At 41.3% G+C, this 10487-nt stretch overlaps 3 protein-coding genes across 3 annotated transcripts; all 3 read right to left on the bottom strand.

The window, feature by feature from the left end:
- Positions 1–113: 113 nt before the first annotated feature.
- On the bottom strand, positions 114–3589 carry LOC115042297 (protein wntless homolog). Its single transcript, XM_029500423.1, has 12 exons — positions 3484–3589; positions 3059–3322; positions 2829–2953; positions 2564–2719; positions 2337–2473; positions 1547–1715; positions 1365–1462; positions 1206–1269; positions 959–1102; positions 780–863; positions 528–681; positions 114–394 (listed from the first exon to the last, which is right to left on the bottom strand). Exons 1-12 carry the CDS (start codon positions 3587–3589, stop codon positions 294–296), a joined length of 1602 nt encoding a protein of 533 aa, XP_029356283.1. The 3' UTR covers positions 114–293.
- A 224-nt stretch (positions 3590–3813) lies between these two features.
- dr1 (down-regulator of transcription 1) lies at positions 3814–6868 on the bottom strand. Its single transcript, XM_029500321.1, has 3 exons — positions 6010–6868; positions 5710–5873; positions 3814–4996 (listed from the first exon to the last, which is right to left on the bottom strand). The coding sequence occupies exons 1-3, from the start codon at positions 6227–6229 to the stop codon at positions 4850–4852; spliced, it is 531 nt and encodes a 176-aa protein (XP_029356181.1). The 5' UTR covers positions 6230–6868; the 3' UTR covers positions 3814–4849.
- Positions 6869–7517: 649 nt separating this feature from the next.
- LOC115041687 (retinol dehydrogenase 8) lies at positions 7518–10458 on the bottom strand. The gene is made up of 6 exons (XM_029499355.1): positions 10158–10458; positions 9410–9571; positions 9072–9251; positions 8893–8986; positions 8211–8394; positions 7518–8089 (listed from the first exon to the last, which is right to left on the bottom strand). The coding sequence occupies exons 1-6, from the start codon at positions 10252–10254 to the stop codon at positions 7853–7855; spliced, it is 954 nt and encodes a 317-aa protein (XP_029355215.1). The 5' UTR covers positions 10255–10458; the 3' UTR covers positions 7518–7852.
- Positions 10459–10487: the final 29 nt, after the last annotated feature.

Genomic DNA, 10487 nt, shown 5'->3' with positions numbered 1-10487 from the left:
TAGAAATGAACATGAAAGCACATTCATACAGAATCCATTTATGCGCACATACATTTAGATATACAATCACACAAGCTTATTGCTGGAATTTTTTATTTAATAGTACCATGACAACAAAGGGACTAAAATAAATCAGACTTCTCCACAAGTTATAGGTTAAGTTATTTAAGTTTGTATTCTACATTGTCGATCTTGTGCAGTTTCTTGTTGTGTACTACATGGGTGAACATTGTAAATGGTATAACGATATAATGCGACGAATCTGGTTTTCCATACTACACTGATGCTGGAAATTACTCCTCAGCCACTTTCCCAGTGATCCTGTAGGCCTCTGTTGGCCACTGCTCTCCACACGTCAGCCGTGTGTCTTGGTGTTCAGGCTTCTCTGTCACATCTGTCAATATTGAACATGATGTTAGACAAACAGTCGTCGCTAATGAACATGGAAGTCTTAAACAGCTCAAACACGACTTTGTGTTTGCTGTCGTCAGAGTGGATTTAAAGTCTACAGCGAAAACATTACAGACCTGTATGTCGACTGTGTGCGTTGTGCTTGTGGGAGGGTGCATAAAGGAAGATAATGGTGAAAACATACAGGTTCCACATGCCATAGATCCCCGTGAGAAAGGCACTGTGGACCTGGACAGTGTAGACTCCCCAGTGCCAGTGGCTATCACTGACCTGACGAAGAGTAAAAACATTTGATTGATTTTAGGAGTTCAGTCTGGTCAAAATTAGAACATGAAAACCATCAACCATCAAGAAGCAAAAATACTTACTTGATTTATGATGAAGAAGATGACAGTCATGGCTGCACATGCTAGCGTCACCAGCATCAGAAACTTGAACCTGAAAATTACACCCTGCCAATACCAGCGAGAGTGAAAAGATAAAACATTGTATAAAAGAGTTGTTGTGATTTTTTTGTATTGTATCAAGCTAATAAAATAGCAGAAACCTTGTAGTGCAGTCTTGTGCCCTCTGGCATTGCAGGAAGTTGCTGTATTTTCCCACCAATATTCCTGAACACACAACGCACCATGTGACACAGGGAAAGGAAATAAAGTGAGACAGAAATCCCAGCTACCATAATGAAAGTAATCTGCGAGGATAGTCATGGAAAAAGTCTTGGCAACACTCAGAGAAGCACATTTAAGGTTCAGTCTACAGGGAAAGCCGGACTTGTACAAGTATCTGAAGGATACTGAAACCTTTGTCCAAATTTCTGATGCCCACACACTGTAGAAAGGGTTGCTCAAATTAACCCCCCTTTAAAAGAGATAAAGCATATTAACATTAAAACACACAAACAAACAAACTAACTGAGGAAGACAAGATCTCATCCAGAAGAGTCATGTCTTTACCTTTCACTCAGGTCAAAAGCAAGGAGAATAGCTGAGCCAAATACCACAAGTCCAACCTGCCACCAGTACGCTGAGAGACGGTTCCTCTGGCTTTGGTCCTGCGGAATTTGTCGATGAAAGAAAGGATATAACAGCTAAAATATGGAGAAAGGTACAAGTGAGACCAAGTATAAAATGCTTACCATGAGATGTTCACCACAGAAGATGATCCAAAAACAGAAGAGTGTGGCGTAGAAGATGCCTTGCTGAATGTCCTCATACAGCAGCATCCACGTCCACTCAAAGCCCAGCGTGAGATACTCCACTGGCACATTCAGGAATGTCATAGACATACCCAGAGCAAAGATCACCCTGAACAGGGCACATAATCATTTGCATTTGCTCTTAAAAAGCAAGCAACTTTGTTCTGCAGGCGAGTGTTGGCCTGATTCCAACAGGCCTATCGTGCACTTAAGATCAAGGCTGCTCTCCCCATGCAGCCCTGAAGCCCTTTTTACCTCTCAAAAGTATGACATAAGGTTTATTTGGTTTTCTGCTCTTACTTAAGGAATAAAAGAGAAGAGTAGTGCACTTTCCATTATGAGTAAAGGCTCTGTGTTGTGTAGATTCACTTTGCCTTTATAAATAAATGTAGATAAAGATGCTGCCTTCAGTCTGCAATAAAATTAAAACCTTTAATTTAATAAGCCTACAATTCTCTAGCTTCATATCATGTGACAATTGTAACTGAAATATGACATGAAATAAAAAGGGTCAGTTAAAAATGTCCTTTAAAACATTAACTTTTTTATTTATTCCTATCATAATTTTTTTATTTTATATATTTTTATAATTGTATAATTAACATTGGCACAGTAAGGTTGAATATAAATACAAAAATTTTATGATATCCTTGATATAGAGCAACATTATTCAAGCTACTGAGGCAAAGAATTTGCCTGGATAAATGAATTTTTCCTTATTGGCTCATACTTCTCCAAAAGAACTGGAGCCCTTGTCATGAGGCTGATTCTGTGCCAGTACCAAGCGGTCGCCACAAGGATCCAGGGAGTGAAAACAGTCTTCATGCTGAGCCACACTTTAGTAAAGCCTCCATTCTGGTGGATGCCCTTAAAGAAGGTGCATTAAGTGTGATTGTGGCACATACAGGTTTTGATATTGCGTTCGCTCAAAACATATAACAGAGGAATTAAACTTACCACCAAGTGGACATCCTTTATTTCTCCAATGCCAACATTCATGGTGTCATTCACTGGCAAGCGCAGGTTAATTAAAAAATATTTGTGGGCAACAGTACTCAGTTCCATGAGTGGTATGGGGTCACATTGATAAAAGCGGCCTTCATTTTCATATGTCTGCAAGAGGGTGGACTGTTAGAGGTTACTGACACAAACGTTAATGCTATTTGTATATATTAAATGTGAAAATTTGACAAAAACAAATTCAATATTCATGCAAGTTTACCTTAGGGACTGTAAATATACACCTGAGGGGCCTTTGCTCCATTGAGCGAAATTTTGTGGTCCACTCAGACATCAGATCGTCCCTGTATGCAATGCCAGCATCAATAGTGATCATAACAGCATCCCCTACGCAGATAGGGACATAATCCAGTTTATTAGATATCCACCACCAGAACTACTTATTATTGCCATAATGTATATACATTGCTAATAGAAAGATGTACAACTTACCAATCTGATTGATGATTTTGAATGCGATGTCAAACTGTAGAACAGCCAGCATATACTGAAACCAAGGGCTCATCTCCATGTTAGGAAGAGGGACGTGTACAGCGAAAACAATGTCATTGGCATCCAGTGTTTTTGCCAAAGGCTCATCAAAACTGTGGACCTGCTGGCACGGATTGGATCCCCAAGGCATGAGCCAGCTGCGTGCCCTCTGCCGATTTATACATTTGGTCGCCACATAGTGAATGGCACTGGTGGGGTTAGGAGCTACAGCAAATAGAAAAAGAGATGTCAGATATGTTTGAATGATGAGCAACTGAAAGTAAACTGATTTTATGTACTCACAATGGTTATACTGTTTCAACTACGTTTAGTACACAGCACAAATTATATACATATATATGAAAATATAAAATCTGATAACTTACCAATCAAGGCTCCAATCAGTATAGAAAGAGCTTGGAGAACAAAAATTAAGAAACCTAAGAAAACCAATTTTTTGGTGCTCATGTTCTCTATAATTGCCCCTGCCATTTTTTTAAAAGCTCATTTGAAAAACTAACCCTCGAAATGACCCGTGGTCCCAGCTGGCTAAGTGCCTCACTGCAGCTCACACAGGTCTGACTCTCAGGGGCGATACACCAGGAATCATAGTCAAGCGGAGCATGTGCAGGATGGATCGCGGGTGTGTGGGCATTTGGTTTGGAGAAAAAAAAAAACAAAAAAAGAAAAAAAAAACATGCAACTGTCTATAAAACATGATTTCTTTATTGCTTAAAGAATACAGGTTTGAAATGTGTATCACAACTAGGTTACTTGTCTTTACACTGAGGACTGACCACAGTCACAATGCAAATGTCTGACACTGCACCCGAGCAGAGGGGAAATAACCAGCTCAGCAGGGATATCAAAGCATGTTACGATGTGACAGGTCTATAACCCTTAACATTGTTTACTCTGGCCTGAAGTCAGCAACAATAATCACAGTAGCACCTACACCTTTAAAATACATCAAGCCTGGGCTGTTAGTCTGTCCTCTGTCTTTGGTTCTATGAGACAAAAATATTCTGTTTCTGAAAGGTGCAACTAATTAGCAATACTGTGGGTGATTCAAGGTAGAGTATGCAACATAAAATATTTGACTGAGCTAAAATTAAGCTAAATGTCAATTTATTTCTCTAGTTGACAAAAACAAATTCAATATTCACAATCCTCAGAGCAACCCTCCGTAGAACAAATAAACCTAGGTAGGGTGACGAAAACCCTCTCAATAAAAATGACCATCAAACCACAAGAAAGGAGGAATTGACATCTGAAATAATTTCAAACTTTAGTTCTCCTAAACCACCGATGTGAGCAAACCAAGTGGATAACAAACGTATGCTTTTAAGCAGACACTTGCAGCTTTATAACTGAAATTCACCAACAAATCCCAGGCAACAACTGCCATCAGGGTGTCCACAACATCCAGAATTCTACAAAGTACTCACAACATAACAATACAAACTTAAACATAAGCGTTTAGAAAAAGGGGAGAAGATGGGACTAATCAAAAACTTCAACAGCCTCTCAATCCAAATCATTTTTCAGGTACTGATGTCTGAACGGGTGGCTTTCCTCAAATCTCCCTTCATCACTATCTTCATAGTCCATTTCAAATGTGCATTTCCCATGTTTCACTGACGTATAACAGCGGTGAAACAAGCATCATGTCTCTGCCTATGACAGCAGTGGGAGATTTGTGCGCCAACACTGTCCCAGGAAGGGATTCGGACAAGTTGACAAGGGCTGGGATCACATGTCATCCTCTTCATCTTCATCCTGAGAGGAACCGGCCTGCTGGGCGGCGCTGGCAGATGCTGCTGCCATCTGTGCCTGCTGAGCGGCCTGCTGCATCTGCAACCACTCCTGCTGGGCGAGTTCTGCCTGCTGCTGCCTCGCCTGCCGATACAATCGGACCGAAACAGAGACATTAGACAAGGAAAGTCAAAAGCATGGTGTTTGATGAAATCAAAACCAAAATATGTTTGATGAAAACAAAAAGCAATATAACAAGATTTACTGTGTGATCGAATGTTTCTAACATTAAAGTGATGGCAAATCAGCAAATAGAAACAGCATGACTGACTCCACCTATTTAACAATGATCTTAATTTTTTACACAACTGGCAGAGACCAACATAAACTGGTCGGGTATCTAAAAATACCGAAATTTAAGCACATCCAGTCAATTTTGTTGTATATTTGGCTTTTTGCATCATCATGTACAATTCATTAGCACCTTTATTTTCCTACCTTTCCTTTACTTGCTAATCTAGATGTCTGATCTTCTCTGGTTGTACACAAACGTAACCTAAGATATGAGCTGCTTAAATTTTTTGCTTAGTCGAGATCACTATGCAAAAAACGTCAATGGTACTCTCACAGAAAAACAAATTTGAGCTCATTTTAGACCAATGTGGCAATCTTACAATCTGGGACATATTGCCACAAAATATCCTACAATTATTGTGGGGCCTGAAGCTATCACAACATTAGGAATAACTGTCCAGTGTAATTCCAAACGATAAGAGTGCAGGGGTAGTATTAGTGGGATTTTTCGTCCATAACTTCACCACGAGCAGTTTTCTGGCAAGTTGCAGTTTAGGTCCTACCTTGGCAAACAATTCCTGCTGTTGTCTAAGGAGCTCCTCCTCTGGGATGCCCAGGTTCTCCAGTCGAGAGCTGGCCTTCCTCCTTTTCAGAGCTACAGTCTTACACTCCTGCAGGACGTCTTTCACCTCGGTGATGTACGATGCGAAACCAAGACTCTCAAGGGCTGCGGGTGTGAAAGCGAGAGATGAAAGCAGAAACAATCATTACTCCATGTGGTTTGATCCTGTGTGGAAGGAGATGGATGTCTCCCGGCTACTAGCTGCTGTGCAGAGACGGATCCAACGTGGACCGGGACTCACCGTTGATGACGTGCTCCGGAGATATGGTCTTCTTGTCGGACTTGTTGCATATTTCATTGGCTTCCGATGATATGAGGTGGATGAACTCCGTGCAACAGTTGACCACCAGCTCCCTGGCGTCGTTAGCCACTCGCACGTTTGGGAGAGTTTCTTTAATCATTTTGTTAATAGCTGCCCTGGGGATCGTGAGGTCGTCGTCATTTCCAGAGGAAGATGCCATCGTGGCAGGAAAATGTGCCCAAAGCAGAAGTATGAACGCTTTTGGTTGTGGTGGTGGAAAAACACGGGTAGACGCGTGGGTGTCGAGACAACGTCGACACCGACTTAAATGTCACCAAGCCAAACAAACGCCTTCCTCAAAGTTAGTCGGCTACTTAGCTTGCCGGCTAAGCTAATGGCTAATTTTATGGGTTAAAATGGGAGAGGTGCGGTTTCCACAGAGCGCTCCGGTTCAACAGAATGTGAGAAATCCAAACTTCCGATAAAGGTTGAAGCGCAAACAAAATAAATAAATAAATAAATAAAAAAACAAGAAAACGGTAATATTGGAGAAAATGCTTAGCTAGCTAGCTGACTAGCTAGCTAGTAGCCGTGGTCCCTGTCGCAACCAAGCCGCAACCCAGAAGACAAGTGAAAGGAGTCTGAGAGCATGGCTAATGCTAGGCTAACAATGAGCTGTCCCTGCCACAGATAACTGAGTTGGCTAGGCAGAGACGAAGAGCAGATTAAAGCTGGTAGGGCACATCAAGTTGCTTTTCCCTGCATCGATTGAATGGCCCAAACATGTCAAAACGACGTTGAAGCTAAGAGCAGTTCATTTATATTTTTGTATTCTGGACAATGTTAGCTCAGGTTTCCCCGGAAATAACGTCACACGAACAGCCGGATGTTGTACGTCAGCAGGAAGCGATTGACGTTGACTAGTGGGTGTTTACCGCCATCTACCGCTCACTTAGAGAAGTACAGTTTTCCTAATTTGTTATATTTGTTTGTACTTTATTACAATCCATTTAAAAAATATATATAATAAAATACCTCAGTACTTGTCTATGATCTGTGAGTGTTGGAGCAAAGAAATTAATCCAGGATTAGACCATGTATAAATATTCCATAATCCCATAATCCAATATCCCCCAATCCACAACGCATAGGTCGACACTTGTTTCTACAATTCATTCCTTTCATTTTATATCGCTTATCTGTTTCCAGGTCATGGGGGGTGCTGAAGCCAATCCCAGCTTACTCTGGGTGAGGGCAGGGTACACTCTGGACAGATCACCAGTCCATCACAGGGCCAACACACAGAAACAGACAGACCAACAACCACTCACACTCAGACCCACAGACAATTTAGAATCACTAGTTAACCAAACATGATGTCTTTGGATGGTGGGAAAAAACCTGGAGGAAACCAACACAGGCATGGGGAGAACATGGAAACTCCACACAGAAAGGCCCCAGGCCTAAAATCAAACCCACAACCTTCCTGTTGTGGGGCAACAGTGCTAACTAAAAATATCTAAATTGTCTTTTGAAATACACATAATCCCCAAATAAGACAGTTTAACCAATTAATCATCAAAATGCACAATCTGATACACTGACTTACTTACTCACTGCTAACGTTGTGTAATATAGAGGTTGGACGCTTAGCAAGTTGAGACAGTTATGGTAGTCAGATGAATGTTAACAGGATGCGGATTAAAATCAGCAGTAAGGAATTTACAGACATGTTAGATTGTATTGTCACCAGTATTTAGTTTTTAATCTTCTTTTTGTGGGAGAAAACCATGCATGCAGGTATCTCATAAGCATAAGAAAGATGAGGCGTGTGACTTCGCTGTTAGTTGCTCTTATCCTTGTCCAAAGTGAAACTTTTTCGACTTCTCCAGCGCAAAAGTTTGAGGAAGTTCAAACTCGCATTAAAGACCTTGTCATGCTCAAACACCATTTTATAAAATGTGTCAATTGGGAGGTCGCCATTGGGATCGGCATATTTGAGTGTGGTCATCGGGGTGTAAAGAGTATTTGTCTGATGACGGAAAGGTGGATTCTCCATTGTAATGATCTTGAGTGTGTGCTAGGGAGGAAAAAAAACACATAACAAATATAAACCAAAGTTATAAGCAATGCTGACAACTTATCTCAGTCATAAAAAAGGCAAAATGACAGAAGATGGGCTGGATTTGGAAGTGCTATACCTCTGCTACATCCTCTGGGGTCTGCCCGAGGGTTTCAAAGATTTGTTTGTAATTCTTCAAGTAAATGTTTGTGAACATGTCAGCAGTCACTTGGTCAGCTTTGCTTAGGTCGGTCTTCAAGCCTTCCTCGTAAACCTTACGTTCAAACTCTGTAATCACTGGACCTGGCTCAATCAGGCTGATGCTGAGGGGAAAAAGGAGAATGTACTGTATAAACATGATCAAACTGTCTGAACAGGAAACTGAAACACAGTATGACGCCTAATAATGTACATGAATGCTAGAGATCTCTTTTTTGAAACACTTTGTAAGAACATTTCTAAGTACTGTCCATGCTCTGATATCTCTGGCTCCAATGTCAAACCACCCTGCAGAGCTTTCTTTTGACACCAAGTGCCTAAATGAGACGTTTGGACTTGCCCCAAACATGGGCGTGCTGTGGTTTGACACAACATATTTTGCCGAGCAGAGTTTCCTCTCCCTGATGAAACAGTGGATAATGGTGAGTATGCTTGTGCAGGAGCACACAGATGTTTCAGACATCGCCAAATGCTGGTTTGCATTTCATTTTCATGCTACCTTGAAAGGGAAATTTTCCTTCCTCTACTGTACAGAATGAACACACATAAATGTGAGCCTCTGTGTTGTGCAGAAGCAGCGTAACATTTTCAAAGTATCTTACTTCAGATTAAATCTCAGAGCTTGTACTGCCATGCTTTCACAAAAGCCTTCCACTGCAAATTTGGATGCTGCGTACACATCATTGAATAAAATTCCTAAAACAGAGAAAGATATAATTAGGACTTTGTTTTGTCACTATGGGTATGTGCTCAGATGATGAATAGGTAGAACTGTCCTCACCCTGAATTCCCATGACACTGCTAATGACCACAATGTGGCCTTTTTTCCTCCTTTTCATTTCAGGCAGGATCTCCTTCAGTAACCGCACAAGCCCAAAGAAGTTGGTATCCATGACAGTCCTCATCTCGTCAATTGACTGACACTCAATAGGTCCAATAAGACCCATCCCAGCATTACTTACTGTAAAAGGAAGCCATGCATTGCAAGAAATGTCATCAAGGCACGTGAAGCACAATTGCAATATTTTGGAAAAATGTACGTAGATGCAAAATAATACTCGAGTCTGGGGTTGAAGAGCACATCTTCTGACTTCACTCTAGCAGATGGTGTTGACTTACTGAGAATGTCCACCCTGCGCTCAGGAAGACTATCCACACAAGCTTTGATAGAGTCCTCATTACAAACATCCAGCTGTTTGATCTCCAGGGTCCTGCCCAGGGTCCGACCTGCTGCCTCAACCAGCGCCTCGCCCTTACTCAGGTTACGCATTGTGGCATAGACTATAACAGACAAAATGAATCTGAGGCGGTGACTTTGATCACTACTTGGATGCAGAAATGCTGAGAAAAGTATTAAAAGATGATGGCTGTGCAAAACACAGAAAAATCCAATTGTTCCACCTAAGTATGGTTTCCAGAAACAATGTTCCACAGGCCCTCTGACAAATTTTATGGTAAGTAGTTCCATTTGAAACAGTAAACAGTTTGGTGTGTGGATTTGCCATAGTGACAGGACATTGATTCTGGAAAAAGAAATGTTAGTTCTGACTCGATGCCTTCAGTTTCACATATGAAAAGCTTAAAATTTTGCACAAGAAATAAAACTTTGAAAAGAATATGTGTAATCACTGCACTCACTGGTTAAACTGACCCCTGAACACACCAGCTATTCTTCTCTTTGATACTCTTGACTTAATTATAATTGAAATATAGTATGTTACTTGCCAGATGAAGATGAGTTACCAGTGCAGTAGTGACTCTAAAGTATTTTTCAGACTATATTTGGATGCCAGCTGCGGACTTTTCAGAGGTGCGTCATCTACCAGGGCAAGTATCAACAGAGATTTGAAAAATGTGGCAAATTTACCCATGAATCTCTTCTTCTCATCCTTTGCAATGCGAACAGCCAAGGCGAGGCCAATCCCAGATGAGCAGCCTGTGATGAGTACCACCTTTTGGTTCATTGTGTCCAGTTAGTGATTGTCTTGCAAATCCAGCAGCAGAGAATGGAAGAGGACGAAAGAGGAGTGCGAATTGGTGATGTGAAGGCACTTTTAAAGCCCGTTCCTTAATCCACAGGTCTGCAACTCAGCAGAAGTCTTGTGCACATGGCCTGGAGATTACCATCAAGCATGGCCTGCACACAGTCCTGATGAGCACTGAGGATTTAGGCTAATCATAACAAGTCCACTGTCGT

The sequence above is a fragment of the Echeneis naucrates genome, chromosome 4 (genome assembly GCF_900963305.1).
Source record: "Echeneis naucrates chromosome 4, fEcheNa1.1, whole genome shotgun sequence".
NCBI lineage: Eukaryota > Metazoa > Chordata > Actinopteri > Carangiformes > Echeneidae > Echeneis > Echeneis naucrates.
Note: the sequence above shows the minus strand (reverse complement) of the source record. Positions and strands in the feature narration are given on the sequence as shown.

What these genes read in the sequence shown, in the direction of transcription:
- dr1 (XM_029500321.1), bottom strand. Translation starts at nt 6,229, where the DNA reads ATGGCATCTTCCTCTGGAAATGACGACGACCTCACGATCCCCAGGGCA. An exon ending in TCCGGAGCACGTCATCAACG is followed by an intron (nt 5,874 to 6,009) that starts GTGAGTCCCGGT and finishes TCACACCCGCAG; the next exon opens with CCCTTGAGAGTCTTGGTTTC. An exon ending in AGCAGGAATTGTTTGCCAAG is followed by an intron (nt 4,997 to 5,709) that starts GTAGGACCTAAA and finishes TTGTATCGGCAG; the next exon opens with GCGAGGCAGCAGCAGGCAGA.
- LOC115041687 (XM_029499355.1), bottom strand. Translation starts at nt 10,254, where the DNA reads ATGAACCAAAAGGTGGTACTCATCACAGGCTGCTCATCTGGGATTGGC. An exon ending in TGAGAAGAAGAGATTCATGG is followed by an intron (nt 9,572 to 10,157) that starts GTAAATTTGCCA and finishes TGTCTGTTATAG; the next exon opens with TCTATGCCACAATGCGTAAC. An exon ending in CAGTGTCATGGGAATTCAGG is followed by an intron (nt 8,987 to 9,071) that starts GTGAGGACAGTT and finishes TCTCTGTTTTAG; the next exon opens with GAATTTTATTCAATGATGTG.
- LOC115042297 (XM_029500423.1), bottom strand. Translation starts at nt 3,589, where the DNA reads ATGGCAGGGGCAATTATAGAGAACATGAGCACCAAAAAATTGGTTTTC. An exon ending in CAAAATCATCAATCAGATTG is followed by an intron (nt 2,954 to 3,058) that starts GTAAGTTGTACA and finishes CTATCTGCGTAG; the next exon opens with GGGATGCTGTTATGATCACT. An exon ending in CGCACACAGTCGACATACAG is followed by an intron (nt 395 to 527) that starts GTCTGTAATGTT and finishes CAATATTGACAG; the next exon opens with ATGTGACAGAGAAGCCTGAA.